At 40.6% G+C, this 27,974-nt stretch overlaps 4 protein-coding genes across 5 annotated transcripts in view; 2 read left to right on the top strand and 2 right to left on the bottom strand.

Annotated features, from left to right (window-relative positions):
• The window catches only part of bin3 (bridging integrator 3), a 32,461-nt gene extending 30,075 nt beyond the window's left edge, over positions 1-2,386 (top strand). Inside the window, exon 9 of the mRNA XM_020657195.3 lies at positions 738-2,386. Within this exon, the coding sequence (XP_020512851.1) occupies positions 738-884 (147 nt within the window). The 3' untranslated portion in view covers positions 885-2,386. The remainder of the gene's footprint in view (positions 1-737) is intronic.
• Positions 2,387-2,482: 96 nt separating this feature from the next.
• On the bottom strand, positions 2,483-14,460 carry acsl2 (acyl-CoA synthetase long chain family member 2). Of its 2 annotated transcripts, none has more exons than XM_020657183.3 (20): positions 14,322-14,460; positions 8,688-8,938; positions 8,467-8,581; positions 8,251-8,315; positions 8,068-8,169; positions 7,434-7,533; positions 6,571-6,749; positions 6,416-6,448; positions 6,184-6,235; positions 5,972-6,045; positions 5,602-5,679; positions 5,381-5,515; positions 5,130-5,264; positions 4,473-4,641; positions 4,005-4,093; positions 3,803-3,919; positions 3,556-3,699; positions 3,359-3,460; positions 3,193-3,264; positions 2,483-3,116 (listed from the first exon to the last, which is right to left on the bottom strand). In XM_020657183.3, the coding sequence occupies exons 2-20, from the start codon at positions 8,934-8,936 to the stop codon at positions 2,976-2,978; spliced, it is 2,151 nt and encodes a 716-aa protein (XP_020512839.1). In that variant the 5' UTR covers positions 8,937-8,938; positions 14,322-14,460; the 3' UTR covers positions 2,483-2,975. The 2 variants fall into 2 exon arrangements, with proteins under 2 accessions (XP_020512839.1, XP_065821103.1); XM_065965031.1 differs by lacking the exon at positions 14,322-14,460 and adding an exon at positions 12,365-12,389.
• Positions 14,461-15,193: 733 nt separating this feature from the next.
• Positions 15,194-24,143, bottom strand: prkg1l (protein kinase cGMP-dependent 1, like). The gene is made up of 20 exons (XM_020657807.3): positions 23,553-24,143; positions 22,418-22,610; positions 22,201-22,324; positions 21,854-22,020; positions 21,216-21,329; positions 19,637-19,742; positions 19,303-19,366; positions 18,910-18,987; positions 18,614-18,708; positions 18,380-18,445; positions 18,187-18,261; positions 17,993-18,092; positions 17,751-17,890; positions 17,412-17,501; positions 16,656-16,797; positions 16,399-16,562; positions 16,180-16,302; positions 15,881-15,943; positions 15,714-15,780; positions 15,194-15,623 (listed from the first exon to the last, which is right to left on the bottom strand). Exons 2-20 carry the CDS (start codon positions 22,605-22,607, stop codon positions 15,540-15,542), a joined length of 2,052 nt encoding a protein of 683 aa, XP_020513463.1. The 5' UTR covers positions 22,608-22,610; positions 23,553-24,143; the 3' UTR covers positions 15,194-15,539.
• Positions 24,144-24,562: 419 nt separating this feature from the next.
• Positions 24,563-27,678, top strand: ubl4a (ubiquitin like 4A). Its single transcript, XM_020657746.3, has 4 exons — positions 24,563-24,757; positions 25,829-25,934; positions 26,074-26,282; positions 27,060-27,678. Exons 1-4 carry the CDS (start codon positions 24,710-24,712, stop codon positions 27,165-27,167), a joined length of 471 nt encoding a protein of 156 aa, XP_020513402.1. The 5' UTR covers positions 24,563-24,709; the 3' UTR covers positions 27,168-27,678.
• The last annotated feature ends 296 nt before the right edge of the window (positions 27,679-27,974 follow it).

Here is a 27,974-nt window from a genome sequence, read left to right as displayed (position 1 = left end):
CTGAAACGAAGCGTGATTTGTCGTTCATTTCCAGCTTGACCTAGCTCTTATTCTGTCACGGCCCTGAGCGAATCAGGAAGCGTTTCTCCTACTGCAATCTTGGTTGGTCTTTCCGTTTTGGCCTACAATAGGACACACATGCAATTTCAAAGAAGCCAACAATGCCCCCTTAAGAGCATGCTTTATCGTACGCATCTCTGCATGAATAAATATTGAGATGTGTGTGTGGGTTTCAAGGGGTTGTATTTCCCAGTACTTTCATTCTCTGCCTACTCTTCTGGAGTCTTGTAATGTGATTAAAGTCTATTAATCATCAAAGCAACTCTCAGGGGAGCCTGACTCATGAACTAAGGGGAAGAAGCAGGGGTGGGAAGTGTCAAGAAAGCTTTCAGCGAACACTCTCTATCTCTTGTTCAGATTGTGAGAGAAAAGCAGGGTCACTACCCGCTGAAGTGCTGGGTTTTTTGGGGCTTTGTCGGAGTTGTTTGATATCTGTGGGCTTCCTCTTCTCTTGAATCACTTCTCATTAGCAGGGTTGAAGAGGTTTGAGACCAGCAGCTTCCAAATAGTGTAAGTAAAAGTAAGGTTAGACACTGCGAGTGGAACAGAGTTTGAATTTGGAGGGGTTTTTTTCTGAGAAGCTTTGAAGAAATGTCTGTGGATTGACTGTGTCCAATCATCACTTTTCTTCCTACCATCACAAACTAAGTCTTTGTCTTTTTCCTTTTTGCCCCCAGGTTGTCTATTTCACTGAAATGTACAACATCTTTAGCGACCTCACAGACCAGATCGACCAGGCAGGGTTGACTGATGAGCAGAGGGAGAGGGAGACCGAGGCCAAGCTCAGCGAGTTGCGTGCTTTGTCCATTGTCGCTGACGACTGAGAGAGGCGAGCAGAAACACTGAGAAGGGCTCCTTTCATGCCTCTCTAAATGGATTGCACTCTTTTCAGGCTCCTTCGCGCAGCTCAAAGAGACAGCAGAAGCCTTAACCTGATTATTAGTTTGTTTCCTTTATGGCCTCATCACCCCTCATTCCTCTTGCACTATATTCTCATGTCTCATTCCCTCTACAAAAAAACTCTCTGAGCAGCTGAAATGCCACATTAACTAAGCCATCAGCCAAGTGCAACATTATAAGCCAATATGTTGTTGTTTTTTTCAGTAAGGACTCAAACAATTCTCGTCAGAACTAATTAACAAGGTTACACTTCTTGGTTTCAGAGATGTCTATAGACAATTGTTTCCAAAGTAGGAAATGAGCTCGGAAGTGTTTTTATTGGTCTCATCTGCTATGTCACCCACAATCTGTGAAATACACTTTTTATTACCCAACTCTGAAATTACAAACACTACAGACTGAATGTTACTTAATGTACTGCAGGTTATCAGCAAGAAAATGTTTTTCTGGGTTTTTTTGGGCCTCAGCTGGTTATCTCAGTGCCATGTTGTGAGGGCTTTTCACTGGGGTGTACAGGATGGTGTTGTTAGCATCACCCTTGCATTTTGTGCCTACATTTTCCTGACTGTGGATGTGAAAACATGCTTGTGTTAAGTGGGATGGTGAAGCCGCGTCTGAAGGTCGATCACTGAGGCTGCGGAGAGAAGAACTTGCCGTTTACTGAAGAATAACTCTCCAAAACAAAGGCTGGTGCTCCCTCTGGTGGAAAACAACAATCATGACACACTATTCCCTTTTGTTCAGCCAGCTATCAATTGTGCAATTGTTGTGCTTCAGTTTGTCTGTTTGCAAGAATTGAAATCATTGATTTCTAGGTTGCACCAACGCCTACACAAGGAAATGACAACTGCTTTTCTTAACTTAACAATAAGACAAAAACAATAGGAAACATGTTGTTGAAATGGCAGAGGAAACTGTAGAAGCAAATATTTTGTTCATATGGTCAGACTGTTAACCAGAGGTGCATGAAATGCAAGTAATATTTTTTTTTAAAAACAACCTACAGAGAGTCCCGTCTTTGTAACATCTGCACCAGGGACCAAATCAAGCTGCCCTTCCATCCCTTTGATTAGGAGCTAAGTCAGGTACAGCCTCAGTACGATGAACATGCTCTGGTCAATGGGACTAAAATAATGATTGTTCACAGATCATGTCAGTAGATTTCTTTGGATTTGTCATACCATAATTGATGTTTTCATTTTAAGTTATCAAAGGAAAGTTTCAAGCGATGGTCTTTGTGTTCTGTAACTTAACTGTCTAAGTGAAGGTGTTTTTCTAAATAATGAAGTTTAAAGATAAGATAGTGGATATTTTTTATTAACATTACATTTAGTTTGTGTTAGGGTTTTGGATGTATTAATATTACAATCTGTTAAACTGTCATGTCAGCACGCAATCAAAAGTGAAATAAAATGATTTAATGAAATTAATTATTATTATATGCTGCTTATAAGTCTACTGCATGAGTTCCAGTGTGAGTGCAAGAGTTGTGATATTTTGTCATGTAACATTTAATCACAAGTATTTTCTGTAACTAACCTTTATTTCTGTTTAGTTTCACATCACTGGAATAAGTAGTGTCCTGTCAACAATCTCAGTATAAGCAATATATACAGTTCAGACATTTTTGTTTCTACAAATCATTGCTGGTTAAAACCCTCGTTAGTTTAAAAAATGTAACTTTAGGTGAAGGTTAAAAAAGAGAAAAGATTTATCAGTAAACCAAGTCGTGAATCTAATCTCTGAATTAATGTCAAAGACAACAGTGACATTGGAATAAAAAAAAAAGGAGATGTGGTTTGGTTGCATTGGTCTAACCTGTTATGTGAAGAGTTAAAACATTTTGTGCAAGAGGTGGATGTGAGGTAAAACTTCATCAATATCCCAAAATATACCCAAGTATGAGATAAGGCACTGCTAGACGTTAAGTGATTTTTCTGCTCCCAGGTCCATGTCCCATGTTTCCCTTCTTCGACAACAGAAGCCTCTATGTGTTGTTTACTGAACAGAGTCCTTTATATGGCCGTCTTGCTGTACATGTTGGATATTTGTTCCTGGAAGACTCTGCGGATGTCTGCACGTCTACTTTTTAGCGTCGGGGTGAGAAGGCCGTTGGCGATACTGAACGCCTCTGGGTGCAGGTAAAGGTCCTTTACCTGAAGGGAAAGACAAAAAAAAGTTGGCATCGTGGGGGTTTGTGCCTACTCTCAAAAAAACTGAGAAACTCCTTACTTGTTCAAAAGACTTTAACCCTGCTTCCTTCCCGACAGCTTTCATATCCTCTAATACTTCCTTCTTTACATCCTGATGGAAGATCAATAACCCAATCACTTTGGTTCAAAAGTATAAAGTCATCTTTAGTGATCAAGAGAAATGAATAAGGACTTATTAAACATACATGATTCTGGCACAGCTCTTCATATGATCCCACAATTCCTCGCTCTTTTACCCAGTCGACAAATACTTCAGGATCAGGCACAACTATGCCTATTAGAAAAGACTAAACACGAGACAAGAGAAAATCAACTCTTTAGACCACAACATGTTAAGTCTGCTTAGCTTTGGACCACATTCATCGTTTGTATGGTATTGTACCTGTAAACTATCTCCGTGCACAAACACCTGCAGCACAGGAACACAACGCATGTAGACATTTTCAATCTTCTCTGGAGCAATGTACTCTCCCTGGGACAACTTGAAGATGTGCTTCTTCCTGTCAATGATGCGGAGTGTCCCGTTCTGATGGAAGAAAGTACAAAAAAAAAAAAACATTTGCTCTCTTGCAGTAGTCAAGAAAATAATTATCTTTCAGTTTAGCTCAGATTATCTTGTGTAATCTTACTGGGAGCCACTGGCCCACATCACCACTGTGCAGCCAGCCGTCACTGTCCAAGGCCTCAGCCGTCCTTTCTGGGTCCTTCAGGTAACCTCTGAACACACTGGGGCCACGAATACAGATCTGACAAAAGAAGATGTGGAGAACTTCAGCATTACAAAAGGTTTTTTAGTCAAATATGTCATTTGAAATCTTTATATTAGCACACCTCTCCGTCTCCGTTCTTAGCATAGTAGTTCATGTCGGGGATGTCTACCAGCTTCACCATGGCACAGGGCAGAGGAGCACCAACATGACCTGACCAAGACACATCCACACAACTCCTTAGCACAGCGTTAACAGATGAGGCACACACACACACAGAAACAAGCAATTCAGAGAAAACAAGTTTAAAATCAGAGAGACCACAGATGACATAACATGAATCTTCAAATAGTTCAATAAAGAGATCGGCATACAGATTTTTGATGCAAAAAAGTGCTTTTTGTCATTTCGAAAATGGCAGGTTTTGGGGTTTTCAGCAGTTGGTTTAACAAAAACAATTTTAAGACACCAGTGGGCTCTGGGTAATTGCGATGACCCTTTTATCTCAACTTTTCAATCAGCAAATCGGAAAAATAATTTTTAATAACAGATTTTTTTTTTTACAATTGTTCACAATGTAAAGGTTTCTGACCTGCGATCCAGTCTCCCGGCATAGAGAAAGTACAGCCTGCGGTGCACTCTGTCTGTCCATAACCCTCAAAGATCAGACAGCCCAGCGTGGCTCTTAGAAAGGACAGCACCGTGGGGGAGATGGGTGCTGAAGCCGTCAGGGCAAACCGCAGATTTCCCCCTAAGTTGGCCTGATATACAAGTCATGCAGGCAGAGTATAAGTATGGTTAAAAAAAACAATTGTCTTGTAGATACAAGGAAGACAAACATAACTGCATTTTTTTTTCACCGCAGAAAATATTTCTGTCTACATTGACCATACTGAGCCAAAACATTCCCGCTTCTCCAATACACTCCCAGAGGACTGAAGCGCTCTGGGTGATTTTGGCATTGATTACTGGAACACTGCTACGCTTGTAAAGTTTGGATAGAAATACATTCACTATATGCAGGGCTGCTGGTGCACTTGAACTTTTGTGTCGAGTTCTGCAAAAATATAGGCAGTGACAACTTTAGGGTTCAGTGATTGATGGGAAATAAGTTGTTAAAAGACAGGTGGGTAATGACAGTTTCATTGGAGGTGGATTTCTGACAAGCCACTGGCTGTGTAGGTCTTAAGTTGTGATAATTATTAGCAGCAAAATAGGGAAAGTAAAAATGGAGCTTCAAACAACTGACCTGGATCCTGTTGAACACCAGTTTGTCCCACAGACTGTTGTTTCGCACAATGCCGCTGCTGAGCTCCGCCTGTTTTCTCTTCACAGCATAGTGGAGCAAAGCTCGACGCAAAGGAGAGGTCACCGAACCCAGGATCTTCACAGAGATCAGTGAAAATGTTCACAAACACAACCAAAAAAAAACTGATGCTAGCCTTCTGAGTGCCCCATAGGCCCTCCAAGGTTATATAACATTTGAATGTTTTTACTGACCTTGTCATAGATGCGATTGAGTAAGCGAGGGACAACAGGGAAGAAGGTCGGCTTGAGAGTTTTAATGTCATCCATGAGAAGAGAAATGTCGCCCTGGTAGAATCCTACTCTGGCCCCATGGCAGAACATGGAGACCTGAGACAGAGATAAATGTACCTCATGTTTAAACACACACACACACACACAACCATTAAAACATGTCTGAGAGTTGGATCAACTACCTGAATCATCCTTTCAAACATGTGGGCAAGTGGCAGGTATGAGATTGACACATCCTCCTGCCGGATCACAAACGAACCCTGAGAGAAAACAGAAAAATGAGCAAAGCACAGGGGAGCGATAAAAGCCTCGCAGGCAATCAAACACACCGTACGTCTTTTTCAGCAGCAGTTAGATAGCAGAGTCTTTACACAGGGGCAATTAGTTAAAGTACCTGGCAGCGACAGGGGCAATCAAACAGCCAATTAATCATACCATTAGCCACAGCAGGGAAAGGGACAGTTCGGAGACACAGAGACACACGCAGACGGGATGTGATGCTAGCTGTGAGCCTGTTCTCAATTAAACAAGGAGGTGGAAATGTAGACAGACCTCCAGGATCTTAATGACAGAGGAAGTGTTGGAGGCGATGTTGCCGTGGGTGATCATGGCTCCCTTGGGCTTCCCTGGATAAATAAACAAGGCATTATTGCAGTGCAAAGGAAACTACAGCGGTGCCATGAGGAGAGGTTAGTTAGTGGGCACTGAAGGACACTTGTCTAACGATGTGAGTGAAGGATAATTAGGCAGAAATCAGACGCTACCTGTGGTTCCACTGGTGAAGCAAACCACAGCCAGATCCTGAGGCTGGGGCGGCTGCAGCAGGAGGCAATAAAACATGAGAATGTGACAACAGGCTACCTCCTCACTTAATTTAAGCCATGTTTACAAGTGAGCGTTAATGATATCTTATAAGGATAACACTATAATCCTGGAATTTAGCGGAGGATTAGCTATATACTGGGACCAGTTTGATGTAGCAGCTGATAGACTCACCACAGGATCTTTGAGGTTCTGCCTGCCCAGGTTCTAAGAAGTGGACAAGGAGGAGATATTCAGGCAATTTACATATCACCATGGATGGCTTAATTAAAGGGGAAACACTTAAATGAGTCTACATTACAGGGACGTAGTACTTCCAACCCGCTCACCATGAGCTGCTCCAGTTTCAAAACCTCCACCTCACAATTCTCCGCCCTCTGCACAAAGGCCTCGCTGAAATCATCAAAGAGAACCAGGCAGGAGAGCGTCGGAGTCACGCCTCTCTCCTTGTTCTCCAACAGAGCCGCGGCTTTCTCCTCCCGGTCACAGATCACCAGAGAGATCTCAGCTAGGAAGACACCAAAAAACTCACATCCTTTACTAAACCTGTGCAGGAATGTCAGAGCAGTCAAATGCAAGGATATCAACTAGGGGTCATCAACTACATTTGTACAAGGGACAGCTTTTTTCTTGCTAGACACTGTGGGGGCCGGACTCTAAGCTGTCAAGCCAGATGTGAAGAAGTTGGTCTCACCTAATGCGAGTATTTCAGCCTTGGGATTTTAGTTTTATGTTTTTTGTTTAATCGCCTGAGACAAATTAATACTCTGGGGGCTAGATGGGAAACCATCAACATGAACTACAGGTCTTAACTGGTAACCAGTGGTGGACAGTAGGTTACCGTATGTAGGATCTTATTCACATTTTCTATTCAAGTACAGTAATCGTATTGCTAGAACTGCTCATGACTTCACGTCACAATTTTGAAGTCAATTTTGCTTTTAAAACATTTTTCCCCCTCAAACACTCTTTCAAAGTTATCACTGTTTGTGTCATTATCAGATCTTCTTAAGGGTGATGCTTATCTAGACTTTGAGACCACATGGTATAAAAGAATCCAATATTTTCACTAAAAATAAAGTCAAATAAGTTGAATATAAAAATGAAACCTGAGATAGAACAGGTACTTTAGGTGAACTCTTCCTTTAAATAATAATAATATTTAGTTAAATCCACATGCAGGTTTTCTCACCCAGGTTGAGGATGTGGACCATGGCCTCCAGCCCCAGCGTTTCATACAGCGGCACCACAGCCATGGAGTAGGTGTAGCAGGCCAGCTCTGAGATAATCCACTTTGACCAGCAGAGGGAGACAAAGCAGCACGGTTAGACTCATTCATAACCCTCTTTACTGAGCGCTTTAAAGAGATCTTTATCTAAACATACGTCCAAAATGCATTATGATTTACCTCACCATGCAGTTCAGATTTATAAAGCAAATTAAACATATTCAGCTTGAAACAACAAACATCACTAAGTGTTTGGACGTGTCTGATGAGCGGTTAAGAGCTCCGATGGAGCAGAAAATGATCTTTCACTCTCAGCATCACACAGGAATAACAAAAATGCCTGATGGTTGTATAAAAAAAATATTTGCGAGCAGGAAAACTCCAATATGAGCTGCCCTGGAGACCCATATCCAGCTCCAGCTCTCGATTTGAAAAAAAGAGCTCAATTTCAGGATGCACAATAAAAAAAAAATCCTATTTTAATCGTAAGTTAATCAAAAAATGTGATCCAGTTTAAGAGAAGGCTACACATCAATAAACCTCTGGAGATCTGTGTATGAGAATAAATAATATAATCCTCACAGTGATGATTCCATACCTCTGGTCTGTTTTGTGCAAATATCCCGACAAACTGCTGCGGGTTGGGCTGACAGCCTTTAGCCAGCAGCCCTGAGCCTAGCACCTGCGCCCGCTCCGCCACCTGAAGAGGTTTGAGGTGCTCAGTTAACAAAACAGCAAAGAGTTAGAGATCAAATACAATTCATGTTTAAACATGTCACACCTCAGTGTAGGGGATCCACTCGTAGGGCTGCCCTGGCTTTCTGAAGCCCAGACACGGGCCATTTCCTAAAGCACAGCAGACAGATGTGACACATCAATGCTAACTTAAGCATTATTCTGAGTATGAGTCCATGGTAGCTTGAAATTTTTTGTTTATCTTGTGAATGAGAAAATTCAGGTTAAGGTTCAGTGAAATGTCTTAAGAATATTTCCCCACCTGCTATCCTCAGGCCTCGCTGGAACATGTCGTAGGCCGTCCTGGTGTCATCGTAGTAAAACTCCAGCAGTGAATCATCTGTAAGAAGAGCCGATCGCCTGCAGCTTGGATCTCCCTATGACACACACCCAATCCAAAACTTCACCACCCTCCTACAATAACGATGCCGTCACAAAAACAAAGTAATACTTTGAGGCCCAAAGCCATCATGATCCACTCACATTGACAGCTACAGACTGGGCCTGGAGATCACAAGGAGGACGCATGGGCCGAGGACGGGTCACCAGCCAGTACGCAGTGAGAGAGGCAAGAGCTCCTAAACCCAGCAGAGAGACGGGGGACAGACTGAGGGAAGACAGAGAGAAGGACGACAGAGGCAGAGACGGCAGAAGATTCCAGAGGTCCTCAGTTTCCGATGCTTTGAGTCCAGCGCTGGAACGGAGTGACCGTAACCACTCCTGGAAATGCATAGCTGAGAAGAGAGGATGGGAAAAATGAAAAGGAACAAAAATAGTAAAGTGAGGAACATTTAATGCTCTGCTATACAATACAGGAATACGAAAACATGCAGCATCTCCAGCAGAGGGCGCCACACAAACATGAAGCACATTGAATAAGGTTTACTTTTCGTCTCAACCTGTTTTATCATCCATTTGATTTAGTTTATTTTGTTATAATGCACTTAAAACAAACTAAAACGTTCTTAAACATTGTTATCAGTATTGATCTTAATAGATACTTATGACAGAGATACTTGTTAACTTGTCAATGGTTGAACTCGACCAATAAATCCGTCAGGCTGAGTTATCAGCTCAGTGCAAATTTATCCTTAAATGATTTCAGTTGACTGACAAAAAAGTAGTTTGAAGTTTGCACCTTGTTAGAAATAGTAAAGTATAATTCAGAATATCTGAATCCGCCTGAGTTTATATCAGTTTATATCATAATACTGCAAAGACTTTCCAATTAAATAATGAATTGTTTAGTCTGCAAAATGTCTTTAAATTGTAAAAATAAATAAACAAATAAATATGTATCCAGTAAAATATCCCAAAGCTGAAGTGCACATCTACAAAGTGCTCTTCTCTAAATATAACAGTTCAAAGTTTTCAATGTTTTATCATAAAAAGTATCAAAACCCTCACACTGATATAGTTGAAACCAGACAATCACTATTCACATTATTTGCTTGATGAAGCAATGAACCAATGGACTAGTCGTTCAGCCACTTTCATCGGTCAAAATATAATTATAAGAAGTTTCATCTTCAACGAAGAAGCTGCAGGTCAGTACAAAGAGAGAGAAAGACAATGAAGACAGGAACAAGAGATTTATTTTGAGTCGGAGTTTTGAAGTTGTTAATGCTTTCTTTTTCAGGATTTTCTAGCGACAGTGATCGACACTCAGCTAAAGAAAAGTTATTCATCACATCCCAAAAGGATCAGTGTTGGAAAATAAACGAGACTTAAATGACATCGTAAAAATGGACAGAACTATATTGTGGCCTCTTTATATTGCCAGTTCAAAGCGGGACATTTAACGTTAACGTTTTTTAATGTAACGTCTCCACTTCAGAGTAAATTTCATGGCAGGGTAATGGTGGGACGAAGTCATCCAATAGCTGCGGAATTGCAATCTAAAAATAGCATTTATCTATCTATTTCATTCGAAGCATGTTCATTGCTTGCAAAAAAATACTGGTGTCTCTATTACCCACAACGCAACTTGACTTGTGACATTTCAGGCAGATATTACAATATGTTATCCAAGTAGCATATGATGTAGCCTGTAAGACTAGCCTGGGGCAGAGATGAGAAGCAGTGTACTGAGGTCTCATGACCTCACTCCCCCACCCCATTACAAAACCCCAACTGTCGCTGCCTTAGGTTACCTCAGTCTCAAAAGAGATCCTTCTGTAGCTGTAAAGGTCTTCTTTCATACATTTTCTTCACATCACCACTTGTTTTTCGTAAGAGCTGTAAACATGCGTCAGAAGATTTTTACTTTGACACATCTATCTTACAAGAGAAAGTCTACTCTACCTTTAATATTCAAAGCCTTAAAGAAGATATCTTTAGAAACATGTTTCCACTTGTGAAACAGTTAAACCTCAGTCTAAGAGTCTGGTTGAAAGGCTGCACCACACTGGGACGCATGCTTGTTGGCACCGCTCAGAGGGAACAAGAACAGAAGCAAAGGCCTGAGCTGCACACAGGGGAGGAGGGGTGAGTGGCGGTGGTGGAGAGACATGAGGAAGTAATAATGATTGGCTTAAAAGAAACAGCCTCTGAGGTTACTCTCAGTCATGTCGAGATTGAGAGAGACCCCAGGGTGTGTAAGGTAGCAAGGGGCTGGCGGTGAGATAGGGTGAGGGGGAGGACCGACTTAGTCCAACCCCATCACTTTCTGCCAAACATTTTATTGCTCATATCAAAAGTGAGTAAGTGAGTAAGTGTAGATGAGAGGGGGGTAACTTCAGAACATCTAAAGCCCCAAAACAAAAACCTAGCCAAGGTGCTGCTCGTCAAAGTCCCTTCTTGACTCCCAGCAAGGAATTCACCTCACTGAATAAATCTCTGCTTTCCCACATGCACTCCCCTCCCCGCACACCCCTCAACCTCTCACCCACTTTCTCCCCCAGTACCCAATAGGAGAGGGGATACTGGTTGATACCACACACCCCTCCCCTCCTCTCTGACCATGAAGCTCCAGCGCTGCCTCCCTTCCCTGTATGGGCAAAATGATGCCACACTCAGAATCCACTTCAAGCTTCAATTTATCTGAGTTTAAAATCTGACCCCTGCTGGAGAAAAAACTGCTGCTTATCCCATTGATTCCTTTAAGTCAGTAAAAGACAGAAAACAAAGGGCTTTTTGAAATGTGACACAATAAAAGAAAATGACAGCCGGCTGTAAGGAGAGCTTCCTGTAGCCCCTTTCTGTCTCTCCCCATCGTTCCCTCCTCTCTCTCTTTCCCATTCATCAGGCCTATTGTCAAGGCCCAGACAGGGACCATTGTGCTCCAAGCCTTTACTCCCTGGAAGACACCACACAAAAGAAATAGCAAACACATGAGAAAATAAACTGATATAAACCAAATGTACTTTCATAGCCTGCAAAGAGGAGAAAAAAAATGAATGAATGCCTTTTTACACTTCATTCATATTAAAAGACGGGTACACATGGAGGCACTACTTTAAGTGATATTTAACGTACAAAATGTACATTTTGGGGAAAAGGTTGTCTGATCCATCAAACTATATTTTGTAAAAATTGAAAATAAATTTACATTCAGCTGTTGTTAACAATAAATGCCATTAAAGAGCAGAACACAAGCTCACAGGAAGGCAGCAGCCCGAGGCCGTCTGCATGTCTGTGCACATTGACACACGCTGACAAGCAGAGGCAGAGCTGAGAGCACACAAGAGATTCACAGCTTCAGTAGGTAGACAAACAAGAGAGCAGCGAAGGATGTGGAACGTTCAAAAACAGAAACCAGAAACTGGTTTGGAGATCTGGCCTGGAATCAAATGTAAATGCGAGTTTCATGGTCAGGGTTTCAGGGGTTTTTCATGTCAAATGTTATATCAGAGGCCTTAATAAAACAAGCTTCACATTAAGTCAATTAAAAAAAAGAGTCGGATAAAGTCAGAGAAATAACCTAACAGGGTCAATAAATGCCAAAGGAAGCTTCACCAAACGTTTTGGTAGGATATTGGTAAAGAACGAAGAAGGTTTTTTTCTTTGTTATGATACAGCAGGTAAGTAAAATGTGTGTATCATATGATACAGCAGGTATTAAGGGGGATTTTGTCAATTTAAAGCATATCTGTTCCACAGTCACCCACATCATACATTTACAAACCAACAAAAGATGGAGTAACAAATCAGTACTCAACAGAGATGCATGATGCAGGACAGAAAGAACCTGTGAACAGGAAAGGACAAATAGAGTCAGAAATCAGAGAGAGAGAGAGAGAGAGTAGGGAATGACATACAGGAAAGAAGCCACAGGTCAGATTCGAACCCAGCCTGGGAGAACTACAGCCGCCGTACATGGTGTAGCCACTAGGCTACCTGGGCCCAACGAAAATAATTTCTTGACAATTATTTGATAGTTTAAGCCTTACAGAGTTAAAAAAAATATGGATGCAGATTGCAGAATTTATTTTCCTTTGTATTTCCACACAAACAAAAAGCCGCAGGTGTCCTTGCAGTTGGCACATCCACCCCATGTGCGGAGACATGGTCCTCTGGGTGTGTGGCCCAGGTTTGGGTCCGACCCTTTCAGCCCGATTTCTGATTCTGTCCACTGTCCTGTCTCTAAAATGTAGGCATTAACAGCCCAATCATATTAAGAATTAATAATAAATATCAAAAAATGTATATGGCCTTCTTGTAGAGCCAGACTTAAGTTCTTCCCCTTAAAATTCAATTTGCTCTCTGAATTGCAACACAGAGTGAGAGGCAGCTCTGTACAGTAGCCTGCAGAGCCTCTGTGGTGATGAGAGCGGAGCTGGGGAATGCTTCCCTCTGACCTAAAAAACTACAGGAGGTGACACAAGGAGGGGGGGAGGATTTTATGGGGAAGAGAGAGGGGACAGTGTTGTGTGGCCTGCCAACACCAACACCACCGGCACCAGCACCAGCATCAGCACAAGCAGGAATGAACTCGGAGCTCTTCCAATGTGCCCAGAGGAGTGAATGGTCCTGAGGGGAGATGAGGAGAGAGTTGCAGGGGGAGGGAGGAGCAGGGACACGTGAGGCTACCCGGGCATCAAGTGGAGGAAACGATGAATGAAGGAAACGCACAGGTTTTTTTTCTGGCTATGATTCCTAAATTAAGCCTGAAGAACTCACGCGCACGCACACACACACACACACACACACACGTTGGGTCACACTGACATTTTCCTGTTTTAGGGGAATAAGGGAAAACCTCACCAGACATCCATCCAAACAAACACCTTTCCTGTCAGGGGGAGGGGTCATTACTTTCACAGACAGTGTAGCATTTGTGCCTTTTCTCGCCAGCAACAGGTTCACACATCACCATGCGAGTAAGGTAGTGCACCACATTTAGCCTTTCTGTCAACACACCTCACAGGTCACCTCTGAATCAGTAAGTGGCAGATCTTGCAGCCCTGCTCGGCGGCCACACTACAGCCTACACTAGAGCTGTCAAATACTCAAAAAGAGGATGCCAGAGTGTTGGAACAAGGCCATATAGGGCAGCTTCAAACATGTAGCATGACCCAGAATATCAGAGCTGCAGGTAAAGAAACAAAAAAAAACAAAAAGCAGATACAGTATGAGAAATGCACTGACCGTGGTTGGAAGAAAGGAATGTCAGAAAAACTACAATTCTGGGCGGAAACACTAGCCAACTATAATTATTCCCAGGCTGGATCAGGAACAAAATACCACAGCTCAGTGCTAAGGTTGATAGATACACAGAAGTGCACCCTAGTGTCTTTAAAGAATTTGTAGGGACGCTTGCAAACATGTCTATTAAACCTTCAAGTCTCTGCTTTATCCTACATTAATTCTGCAAATGGTCTTTGAACGCAGCATCAAGAAACACACCGTTGTGAGGCGTGTATCATCTGTGAATGATTTTAAGCGGGATACAAACAATTATTTGAAATGCATACAAAAGTTTCAGAATGATTCAGCTGCAACAAAGTCTCAGCTCGGTGGCCGGGTGCAACTCAGCGGGCTGTAACTAAACTTGTATTTGTGCATCGTAATGTGAGCCTTCGAAGTGTTTGTTTGCCTACCGAGCAGAAATACGTGCAAAAATAAACCAACAACAACCAAAGAAATCAAACGAATAGCCTACCATACGAAACCTACCTTGTTAAACCGCAGGCCTCCAAAGTCTCCTCAGATTGTGCTACAAAACTTTCTAGTTCAGCCGCAAATCCATCCAAATCTGTCCACAGGACAAGCGCGAGGCGTCGTGCTTTTGCTTCCGGTCATAACCTTTGAAGTAAAACGTCCGACGACAACACTGCTCGTGCAAACATCTGTGGTTTCTCAATGAAACATGAAAGTTGTCTTAACTGGCCATCTGCAGAGGAAGAATTTAACTTTTTTTTTTTTTTTCACACATTGAGATGCAATTTTTTTTTTTTTTTTTTTCAATGTTATCACAAAAATGTTCATTAAGAAGATGTGATTTTATGATAAATATCACGGTCACGTTGACAAAGAAAATGAGGCGTACAAACATAAACTACAAAAAAAAAAAAGGCAAGTTGTCTTGTTGTGTTTATGTTTATCTTTCGCATTTCCTCATTAACATTTTTTCATTTCTATTTAATTAGTTTTAGTTTATTTTACAAGACAAATATTTCCCCTGTGGTGAGGTACCCTTCTGTCAATACAGAACATGAACTTCAAGCATGCCTCCTCCCATGATTTCTAAGCTAATGTAACTGCTGGTATGTCAGCATATTGCCACTTTTCCCGATAACGAAACATCATTTTGACTAAACAGTAAGGCTACTTTATTTTGAAATTAGAAAACGCCATTTCCTGTATTTATCCCGCTGCTGTTCTGTGACTGACGCTTTCTCGATGACTCTGACGTCACTTTTAAATTACCGCTTATTGTTGCATTTTTAGTTTTTTGGGACATTAGATAATGACACAGTTGCACCAGAACAGTGGAACTCAAGGTGGTGAACCTGCAGATTAGAAATAAAACGGAAGAGGAGACAGTGTTTTGCAGTATGTTGGTTTACTGAGTTACATTCATCCATAGAGACATGAGTACAATGGTTTATAAAACTGTTACATCCAACAGCAGAGACAGCACTGACCTTTATAGTTTATAGATCTTTAGAGAGTCTACATCAGAATCAGTCTGATCTCAACAGAGCAGGCAGCAATGTGATTCCTTTATCAATCAATATCTGCAGTTTCTGATCTCATTAAAAAATAAAAAATACTCATATACAATTGATTCTTGATGGCAGCAAGACTGAGGGCAGTGATATTTTTAAAGGACAAAACCTTAAAGAAAAAGAGTTATCAGACAGATTTTTTTTCCAGTTCACAGCTATTACATCAGAAATCATCCCAGTTCACACACAGCTCTGACGAGCCCTTTGTATAATGACCATCTGTTTGGCTGTTCAAAGGATGCTTAACCTAAAAGACAGAAAACAGGGTAAAAAAATCTGCATGAAATGTAAAGTAGATCCTTTCATTGCAATAGCAGAAAAACTGATCATCACTTACTTTGGGAATTACTGGAGGGATTAATGTTTTTTTACAAAGTCCATCCCAGTTGAATCCATCAAACCATCTGAAAAATAATCAAAGCATCACAACCTGTAAAGCTTGTTTACAACAAGCACTGGCCATTTGTGAGTTTTTTCTCCGCTGCGATAAATCTGCCGCCTTACTTGTGCTTCTGAATGTCCTTGGCCCCGTTTCTCTGACTGCCCACTCTCTCCGAGGGATTGCTCCTTGGTGATGGAAAGCAAACAAGAACACACCAACAAACAAACTGAGTTAGTAATCAGATTCTGTCACTCAAGAGGTGGTGTTATAGAACATAACATGTCCAATACACCTGCAACACTAATATCCTTCTACCTGTTTGTGTGTTTTAATGTCTGTAAAAGCACTATTAAAAATAGAAAACGTTAGGACACACATTATAATTGTATGATATACAATTACATTACATTATATACAACACCTGCACAGCTTCTTTATTATACTGGAGGCGCTTTTGCTGATGGTTTTTGGAAAGTCAATGTGATCGATGCCCCGAATGGTTTCACTGAGAATCTTCATCATGTCAGGGTCACTGAACGGGAGCCTGCAGAGAAAAGCATGAACCTATCACCATCACTTCAATCCATAACTGAAGAAATAAGCTTAAAAAGGGTGGGCTGCACAAAACCATAAAACTTACCAACCACTCAGAAGTTCAAACACAAAAACTCCCAGTGACCAGAAGTCTGCAGATAAACTGTGGCCTTTGCTTAGGATGATTTCAGGAGCCATATATCCAGGGGTACCACAGAATGTCCAGGTTTTCTTACCCACCTCAATTCTCTTTAGGCATCTCGAGCCAATCTAGAAAAACATAAATCACAAAATTTGTTACCTTTGGTACAACTTTCAAGACTGATCAAAATGCAGACACAAGTTTGTAAGAGATTGTAGTACCAGTTTGGCATAACCATGGTGATCCAGAACAACATTTTCAGGCTTAACGTCTCTATAGACAACACCTCGACAGTGGAGAAAGGTCAACGCCTCAATTACACAAGCTGTGAAGAACCGGGCGCTGCATTCATCCAAATATCCTCTGAAAAAAGAATGTAGAAGACCTCTTTTAGCCATCCAGCACCCCCCCCCCACCACCACCACCCTAAGGAAAAAAATCAAATGTGGTGTAGACAGATGTATTCATTCCCATGTTGAGTCTTAATTGTATAAGCACCGCCTCTCATTTGTGCACTGCACTCCTGAAATTTCCAAAACGCAGCTCACAATGTGAACACGAGTTGATTTTTTCAAATATTATCCATTAACTTGAATAATGAGTAAAATGTGAGCGAGCCTCAGTGTGAACGCAGGAGGAAATAGTCGGGAAAAATTCAGTTCAAGCAGGAGGGGATGATGAGCAAGTATGCAGCCATATGTTCTTTTCCACTCATCCATTCATATTGTGAATATGTCCAATTACACGTAGCATTGGACATCTTTGGATATGTTACGTTATAGGATACATTACACAGTGACTTCTACAGCATCTGACAGGGAAGATCTCCTGTGAGGGGAATATGGAAAAGGAGTACTCTGGAATATATAAGGGGCAGACTGTCATGGCATTTTCTAGAAATTGTCAGGAGTGCGTGTGTGTCAAAGGGGCTTGTGACGAGAAGTGCCTTTCATCATAATTGTCTCTATCATACTTACCTATCTTTAAGGAGACTGCAGAGATCCCCACCAAGACAAGCTTCTGTCAAGATGTACAAGCATTCAGTGTCTCTAAAGGTCTTATGTAGCCTGTGGTCAGAAAGAAATGTAAAAACAAATTAAAAGGGAAGTTGTACTTTTGTCCCAACTTGGAGCCTAATTGTATGTTTAGGTATGTAAATTACAAGTAGGTTTAAATCCATGATCATTTCTTAGCTACAGACCACTACAGGTTCACGCTGTAGATCTGTTTCAATCATTACCATTCTAGGCAACCTTTTATAAACTTTAAATATGAAATAAATAAAATAAGTGAGATAAGTGTTGAAGAGCAGACACCTGACTATGAATTGACAACGAGCCTCCATCAGGATGCGTCCTTCTCTCAGAATGTGCTCTCGTTGGCTGTTGTTGAGGATCAGCGTCTTCTTGAGGACCCTCATGGCAAACACACACTGAATGTTGCTCCTTAGTTGCACCTGAGAGAGATTACATTATAGAAACATAGAATCTAGAAGAGGAGGCAGCATCACAGGAGATAGGAGTCATTGTGAGCGAGCGTCTGTAAGATTGAGCCTCACCAAGTCGACGTGACCAAACTCCCCAAAGGCCAGAGTGCAGATTATCTGGAAATCACTTAAAGTGGACGATGAGAGGAGGTCAGGGTCCTTATCTGGCATGCTCATAGAAAAAAACATGGGCGACGTTATGCCTTGTGCTTTCTAGACAGCATGCCCATAAAATTTGTAGAAATTGTGCTTTTTTTGCGGCTCACTGGATTTTAGATTCCTGGCTTTGCAGCTCATTACTGCAGTCAAATACCAACCCACCGATGATTTCTTTGAAGGTCCTGAAGCACAAAACATCTGATTCTTTTCCAAGTACCCACCATAATTACATTACAAAAAATCAAGCTGTAGCAACTGAATCAGATCGAAATGTATTTTCAATAAGATATATCTTCTTACTCTCTATCTATGACCAGGCACGTCACTTCACCAGAGGCGATCACATTAACAGTCCGAACATCCTCTCTAAACACAGAATGAAACATACACTTATTCATGCACAGCACACAATAATTAGAAATAATGTCATAGATGCCACAAATATCACTTTCAACCGTCATGCACTGCTTTCATTAAAATCTACTGTATCCTTTGCATAATTCCCTCTGCAATAACACTTTTTTCCCTCCTTACCCCCACAGAGCTTTTTCTCCAAACCACTGTCCGTCACAGAGCTGAGAAAGGACTAACTGCTCTTCATGGCCCGGCTTCGTTTCTGTCACTTTCGCCTGGCAGATCAAACAGTGAGGCAAAGAGAGAGGGAATGAAAAAGAGGTGATGTGGGAAAGCAATAGATGTAGAACTCAATTATGACCATCAGAGAGCTGTTTCTAAAGCTGTGCTGACATTTTGTCCTCCACAATCTATATCGTTTTCCTTTGAAAAGCCATGTTTCATCTGTGCTGCAGGCAGAGAGCACACAGCTTTACCTGGCCTTTGCTTATGATATAAAAGGTGTCTCCTGTGGCCCCTTGTCGAATGATATAGTCACCATCAGAATAGTGCGTCTGTGGAAATAAAAATTAAAGGTAGAAGAGAAAACATAGGAAATATAATTAGAAAAGAATGCGGGGAAAACAACAATGAAAAGACAGAAAATATAGGCTGGTAATAACAAAAGATTCAATCTGATTCCATCCAAGCAGGTACTAGTGAACTGATGCAAAACAAAGAAAGCTGAGGGGAACGCATGTAAACATGATTGTTTACACGCGCTCCATCTGTGTGCACACATAATCTTCCGGCTGTATTCTGTTTGAATAAATAGACGAATTGCTGGTTGCACAACACTGTGCTGCAGGTTTTAAGTATTTAATTTGTACCTGCTCCGTGAGGTCAGACAGTTTCATGATGACATCCTCTGGCAACGAGTGCAGGAACGGAACGCTGCAGACACAAATGAAGTGTGTTAACAAGTCAAGCCCAATGGCAGTTCTGAAAAGGGCCGTGTGTCATTTTCCTCAGTGCATTAGAATATTTAAAAACATACAGAAAGGATAGGGAGGTTTTGGACAGGGTGACAAAACCTAAATGCACCATTAAGATGTCTGAAAAAGAGCGTGACCCTTGGAAGATACTGTGTTAAAGATGCTAGATTGCATCGAGCGATCTGAGCCTGCTCTGTGTCAAATCAAGTGAATGGGCTGTGATGTTCACCTGCTAAGCAGCTCCATCGAATGAGAAAGGCTGTTGAGTCCACTCTGCATAAGGATGGTCTGGTAGCTCTTGCGGTCAATAACCCATAGCATGCTGTCGGTTTGTGCTGCAGGTTCAAAGACGGAGTGTAAGTGACACTGCAGCTGAAGTGGTAAAACAATTAGGATGCAAGAAGTGATGCAAGTAGATGTAAAAAGCAGCTACAGCTTTAAGAGACTATACTGAATGCTCCCCATGTGGAGTATAAAGAAATCAAAGTACTTTCTTTCTTACAGGGAATAGCTTTTAATTTAAATCTAATCTGACGTCCCAAAATATTATTACCCTCTCTCTGTGAAATGGAGTTTGAAAGAGGGTCTTGTAAATTAATAATGACCCGTATTGATTGGTTCACTGAAGCTTCCTGCAAACGGACGTAGATATCCACTAGACAGTCTAATTAGATCAACCATCTGATAACATGGTGCAGCCCTGATTTCTCAATTCCCCCATTCAGATTTGCATCATCAGTTTTTACTCTAGCACCTTGTGAAAAGGCAATGCATGGCTTTATTTTCATTGTAATGCTGTGTCCGCTGTTTCTCTTTTGAAATAAGTGAGACATTTACTGCTGTAAGTCCTCTGTCACACTGACCCCAAAGGTCTGACGATACAGCCGTGTTTTCAGCTGCAACCTTTATCACCCTCAATATGAAAAAGAACACAGCCTTATTGATGGTCTCAGGTGGCAATGATGAGGAAAAAAAAAAAGTAATTCCAGGTGAGGAGAGGGATAAATACGGTGTGTCCTGATCAGATCAAACAGAGGTGCCGACAGAAATGAAAAAGAAAAAAAAGACAACACGTCTCAGCATTGTTACCGAAGAGAAGATAGTAAAGAAAACAGCAAATTGGAGAGGCTGACTGGTCGTGAGATAGAGAAAACAGTTTAAAAACTGGAATGAGATGCTTTTGGACCAAACAAGGCAAATAAACAGATTTTTTTTCTTTTCAATTTAAACCTCTCTCTGCGATTTCCACAGCCAATTTATTTGTGAAAGCGGGTCAGATTCATGTGGCGATGGATAAGAACATTTTCCCAAAGGACTCTTGGATCAGCTGCTGGGAGGAAATGACAGCACACCTTCTATTCTGTAAGGAATAACACTCATTCTTTCACTAGAAATGTACGATAAGTTCTTATCAAACCACAAGAAGAGTGGAGAGAATATGAACTCATTCTGACAATGTTTGTAAAAAGCGGTTAATGCATGTTGGATTGTCGTTAGAAGAGGAGAAAGTGGGACAGGCGGGGTATATGCAGAAGAAGAACATGTTTGAAATTCCTCACATCTCTGAGAAAACTGTTTGAAGCTTGTGTGTTATCTCAGATCTTTGATTTTAAATTTCAACACATCTAGTGTCCACTAGCATCATAAATCTGCCTGTTTGGGATTTCTGTTCAAACAGGAATTATTTATATCACAAATAAATCCTCACTTTATCACACTCAAACTCAACTCAACAACACTGTTCGGATGTGACAAATCTCCAGTGATGTCTGATGTAAGACCAAGAATACAAAACAACGTTTTGATACCTGAGACAGAGAAGGTGTGGGTGCAGCTGTAGAGGAGAGCCAACTCTCCAAACATGTTTTCTGGCTCGACTGTGAGAAGCTTCAATCCATCTTTTGTCACATCCAGCCTCCCTTCTGTTAAAGAGAACACAGTCAGTGAAGATACAAAGTGAAGAACTGTTATGTGCATGCTTTTTGTGTCAGGAAACATGGAGACAGGGAAAATCTTTCCAGACTCTGAATCATACTGTACAACCAACAATCATCCCTGAGCCAAACCGTCCAACATCAGACAACGATAGAACAAGATACCCTCCTGCTGTCACATTATTAAAGCAGCCAAGATTCCTGAGGACAATCAAGCACCGATCAATGTGGGTCACTCTTTATTCCCCAAAGTGCCTCATCTTTTCTCGCTCAAAGATGCAATTTACACACGAATGTGTGGCACAACAGCATGAGATTAATATCTTGTCAAACTCTGAGCCACAAAAAATTAATTGATACACAAATATCACAAATATGGTGAAGCTTTTCATTATATGCATTGTGCTCAACACCTTGAACAAACGTAATACATAAGAAATGCAATGTTATGTTATGTAAAGAAATGTAATAAACATCCTAATCTTAGAAGTTGTAAAACGAAAATTATTTACCTTCTAAAACATAAGCCTGAGCCCCATTGGTCCCCTCCTGGATGACATAGCAGCCTTGATTGATGGTGCTGGGATGCATACAGGCTGTAATGGCTCTGATTTCCCCTTCATCAAGGTTCTTCATCAAGTCATTTTTCAAAAACGCTGCATGAATCAGTCTCTGGGACCTGAGGACATGAAGGAGGATACTGAAGTAACACTGAAGTTATTTAACACACTCAATGTGATACTGTGTCCACAGTTATTTAAAAAAAGATCAGACATATTTATTGATTCTGAGTCTTGCAGAAAGGCGCCACGTCTTGAACAATTTAGAGACAGATTTTAGACTTAAATTGTGCTCTTACTCCAGGCTTTTGTCACAGCTTCTGTGTGAAACCATGGCCAGAGTCACGGGGTCCAAAGTGAAGGGCTCAGATATGACGGTTTTCCCTTTGGCTTCTTGCTTGTGCTCCACTTTAGCTGAGCAAGCTACAGAAGACACAGACAGTAAGTCAGGATTAAGGCTACTGTTCAGCTACCTGTTGATGCTTTAACATAATACTAAAGTCTCATGTTGTGAACCTGCTCCAGCTTCAGAAGGTCCTGGAATGGTGACAGTGGCTCTGTAGCGATCCAGTTCTTCCTGAAGTCTCCGAATGAGCTCATCCTTTGTATCCAACTCAAGCTCCAACTCATCTATGAGCATGTCCCGCTGGCGGAGCTCCTCGATCTTAAGTTGCAGGGCAAACTGGAGGTCCCGAAGTGTACCCATTACCTGTAAACACCAGATGATAAAACACTGCAAAATACAACATGCATACACGTATCTACGTAGAGATAGTGGATGACGATACACTGGATTTTTGTCTGACAATGAGTTGCATCAAGTCCCTTTTTGTCCCCACAATCTCAGTTAACTTATAGTTGGAGAGTCAACCTCTACTGTATCTGCCTCTCCCCAAACTACTTATATTAAAATGAATATAAATGGAGGAAACAATATATTTGCTTACTAGGCTTAGAACATTCAAATTATTACTTTATATAGAGAAAGAAAAACAAAGAGGCTCGTAAAAACTTAGATTGCTGGATGGGCAGATGTACAGAAGTAGCCAGCAATATGTAATGTGAGTAATGTCTGGGTATATGTTTTAACTGACTGAATAGGAAAACTGTCAGGTATAATCCAATGACACATTTTCCCATGCAATAAATAGAAGACCATACATATGCTCTGTTTGTTCAGTGCTGTTATACCTCTTGCAGCACTTGATTTGGTTATCAGGGGTAGCTTATGCCAAATTGCGATTATAAATTCAGTATGTTTATGTAATCACTGTATTAGTCTACTGTATTGAAATATAGAAATTCAAGGACACTTCACAAAGATACCAGAATTATACTAATAAAGACATCACAAGAGCAGTAAAATCAAAGATATTATGAAACGCCTCAGACAAGGTCATTGTAAAGACTATTTATTAAGTCACACACACTTTGCGTCCCTGCAGGAATATGATTAAGACTATAGATGTCTTCATTGTGGGTCGCATGTGCGCCTGGAGCAATGCGCACACATAAAAGCCTCTGTAACCAATGGATGAGTTGGTATAATCTGAGAACGGCGTTTTATGTGTCCAATAAATGTAGGCTATATAAACACAGCTGCATGCAATCTCCAGTTAAATATAACATAACCATAAAGTACATCACTCACCACATGCAGCCGGTCTGGCGTTGTGGAAGTCTCCCTCACTGGTCCTCAACAGATTTGTCCCTGTTAGGCAGGAGACAGTCCACTCGACAGGTGCGCATCTCCTGTGTACACGCCCGAGTGAAACATGCTCCTCTGTTGCTCGGGGCTGGTCAGAGCTGGGCACTGACAGCAGGCAATCACATGACAAAGACAGAGGAGACCATCCGGGAGGTTCTAATGAGAAATGCATTGACTGGATGCCATTTGGGTCAGATGGTCCTTGGGGTATTTCCGAGCCCATGGGGATGAATGGATCTCAGGCAAACTAAGCGATGCGTATCAATCATAGAATTCCCCAGCTATCTGACACCTCGGAAAGAGACAAAAAGGTCGGCTGTGTGTACTGATAAAATGTTTTACTCTCCATGGTAACCTGATAACCTAAATTACAACGTTGTATTTGATTAAATAGCCTATAGATGATATATGTCGAAGAAAAACAATTCAAAGTTGAGTTTGTACCACAATAGTAGGCTACTGTTTTCTTTTAAATTTAAAAAATATATATATTTTCATATTTATACCCACAAACAATATTGGTTTTAGTCCCAATAAGCAATTAAAGGCTAGTTTAATTTTTAATTTTTTTTATTTTAAAGTCAACCCAAAAATAAATAATAAAAAAAAACAAAAACATGCCTGAAGCTCAGTCCTCCGTGTAACAAAAATGGAGAGTAAACAATCATTTTTACGATGTAGGAACTGGGTGTGTGGATATATGTTTTTTATAATTTAGACTCTAATTATTCCAAAGCCCAGTCGGGGTCTGTTACCCTTCATCTTCCCTTCTATGGCTATTTATTTATGGTCTTTCCAAAAACAGAAGAGTTAAAATAAAGTGTTAATTTCCTTCTTTCTTGCCTCACTTACAGAAGTGTCTGGGTGAATGTCTTGCACTTGGGGCAGACAATACTCCTGCCAGCGGGCGGCAGCAGAGCGTCGATGTAACCTTAGCAACCCGCGACCGTCGAAGAACAGGAAGATGGGCTGTTGACAAGAGATGCCCTGTGGCTAAGTCGCGCTAGCAACGTAGCGTTATTCTGGGGTCGATTTTGTTGTTGCTTAACGTGTGAACCGATATTTTAGTGGTTGAGCTTTGTTCACAGCTAACATCGAAAATGATTCTTACCGTGAAACCCCTGCAAGGAAAAGAGTGTAGTGTTCAGGTAAGCCACGGACTGTATAGCAAGCTAGCTCCTCGCTAACTAGTAGCCCCGCTAGCCACATGACGAGCCTTTTAGATAGCGAGATAGCGACCATAGAAAGCGACAGGCCTTTCGCATGTTAAGCTGACTGCACGTAAAGCAACAATATATGTAATGCTTGTGACTAAACTCGTGTACGATATTGTAGCGTCACATTTCGCTCTGTCGTGGATCAAGAGATAGTTAGCTTCATCCTGGACACGGTGTCTGACTTTGTTCACACAGCCTGTCTTTAAGTTGTTTCCTGTAGGTCAGCCCTCACCCTTGTATGTGACATATGTTAAAATAGAGACTTTACTGTACAGAACAGAAGGAACATTGATGTTATTAGTTATTATTATAGTTAATTATTATTTATTAACCTAGCCTAAGTTGTCAATGGCATGAAGTGATTCACTAAACTCTGCTCTTAACATAACTCTAACATGTTTAATATCTGTCATGTCTACAGTCGTAATGGGACAAATACCAGTGCTGTGGTCAAGGTCCAGTGGCTTATTAAGATTAAATTGCACATGCCCCCTGTGTGAATTATATCTAAGATTTAATGTAAAACTGATGCCGAAGAAGAACTGCACTAAACTTCACTTCCTATACTACTTGACTGTATTTATAATATCCTATTCCACTTGATATTTATTAACATATTGTTTATAATGTCCATACTGTAAATATTGTTCATACTGTAACTATCTTATATCCATCAATGCTGCTCTATAATATACCAGTCTTATCTGTTATCCTCTGCACCAGCTTACCGTATTACCTTACTACCATATTGCACTTTATGCCTATTCATGTTTGTACTGCACCTTGTTGCTCTTTTGCACTTTTTTTTGGTTAGAACGGCAAAAACATTTTGTTGTCTCTCTGCTTGTACTCTGCACAATGACAATGAAGTTGAATCTAATCTAATCTTTGATACTCTTCAGCTAAACAGGAAGGCAGAATGCTCGCCGAATGTCTTTGAAAACAAAATGTATGTATTGTTTTAATCAGTACAACTGCAACATCACTTTGATCATCTTTCAGGTGGCTGAAGACGAGAAAGTATCCAAAGTAAAGGAACTTGTGTCTGAACGTCTTAACATTCCAGCGAACCAGCAGCGGTTGCTCTATAAAGGGAAAGCACTTGCAGGTAGATTTTTTTCAACAGTCAGATGTTTCGCAACCTTTGTGCATAACTGTAATTGCTTTTTTTACACACATCTATTCAGTACATTGATTAAAAGTTTACATTTTTGATGATTGCATGCATACTCTATTTTCTTCCTCAGATGAACACAGTTTGAGTGATTATTCCATTGGGCCAGAGGCTAAATTGAATCTGGTAATCCGTCCTGTGGGAGAGAGGACTGGAGCGTCTGGGATGGCTGCCAGCAGCAGCAGTAGCTCACAGGGAAGAGTGTGGCAGACTGTGTCTACTATCCTTGCTAGACATTTTAGTCCAGCTGATGCAGCAAAAGTCCATGAACAGCTTATTAAGGTATTATTGATAATCCATTTTGACGTGGGTATTCATCGCTTCTAATTGTCATTTAAAATGTTTTGTTGCTCGCACTTGAGGCTCAAGACTCAACAGAAGGGAAACATCAAATCCTTGTTTAAAGTCTTTTGACCCATGTATGTTTGTTGAATATACATCACATATATATGTCAGAAGTAGGGTTGTCACTATGCCAAAAATTCAAATTTGATACTATACTTGTAAAAAATCAGACAACATTGATGCTTTATTCAGTAGCACAGCACCTAAAACAAAAGTAATGGGTACCCTATATTGGGTAGTTTCCTGTTTTTAATCTTCAAAAATTGTAATCAAGCTTCTGCATATTGTCTAAATTTTACAAATACACTGACCACTTTCCAATACTTGTCAATACTGTTGATCATTAAATAATGGAGATTAAATTGTTCTAATACTCGTGGTATCAAAAAGTATCAATAATACAACCTTAGTCAGAAGTAAATAACATGATCATTTCTTGCACATGAATATTATTATAATCTAGCATCTGATCTTTAACTTTCTGTTAGTAACAATACTTAAGGTACTTAAATTCAGGGACCTATTTCTCCAACATTTTATTGATATTAGCAGTTCAAGTGTCCTCCATATTCCCTTTTGTAATTGTAAAACTGCTGACACTAAATGTGTTATTTTTGTGTTTATCAGTGTTAAAAGCTCCTCATCACATTCTCGAGAATGATATATTTTTTTTTTATCTTGCTCTGTCTCAGTATATATTTGTTTTTCTTCAAGGACTATGAACGTTCACTTCGACAACTTAGCCTTGATGACATTGAACGCCTGGCGGGAAGGTTGCTTCACCCTGACGGTGAAGGAATGGACACCTCCTACATGGACTAAGAATTATTTATTGTGATTGTGTTTTGAGGGTGCTCTGTGCTTGGAAGAGCATACAATGTTTAGAATGTGAGGCACAGAAAAAGTCACTGAGTTTTCTTGCAGAGGGCCCCAGCTATGTGCCTGATCAGCTGCTGAGTGAACACAGATAGCACTGACTGTTGATTATCTCAGTAATAGGGCTTTCTTATCCATGATCAATGTTTGTGGATAAGGAGATTTTGCCACTGGTGTAGGTCCCTGTCATTGGTGTAGCAGCCACTGACTCAAGACCTCATCAACATAAGAGTCCATTTGTGCTGTTGGTTTTTGCAGGATCTCTGGCTGCTACAACCCCTCAGTTGACACTAACTTCTACTGAAAAGTATTTGTTAGCATGATGACTTGATGTTTTCTATTAATCATTTGTGAGAAGGTGATACATGTTTTATTCTTAAACTGATTTTCATTGTATGATTTGTAAATATCATGTTTATATATACAAACATTAAAACACAGTAAAAAAAAAAAGTCAGACAGTTGTTGATTTTTATTTTTGTGTGATGTGCTAATAAGATAAAATAAAATAATCCTTTATTTATCCCACAATGGGGAAATTTACAGTGTTACAGCAGCAAAGAGCAAAGATTGCAGACAAAAAGTGAACACAGTACAATTTAAATAAAAATAAAAATTAAGAATGTACAAAAAAAATAGATCAGCTATTTGACAAAAGTGTAGTCTGTAAATATTCAGTGATATTAAAGTCTGTGATATTAAACTTAGAAATTTGACTGTAAAAAAAAAAGTAGACAGCGGTCAAATATGAAA

Source organism: Labrus bergylta, chromosome 2 (assembly GCF_963930695.1).
Source record: "Labrus bergylta chromosome 2, fLabBer1.1, whole genome shotgun sequence".
NCBI classification, from domain to species: Eukaryota; Metazoa; Chordata; class Actinopteri; order Labriformes; family Labridae; genus Labrus; species Labrus bergylta.
The sequence above is the reverse complement of the archived record's forward strand: the minus strand, read 5'-3'. Positions and strand labels throughout refer to the sequence as shown.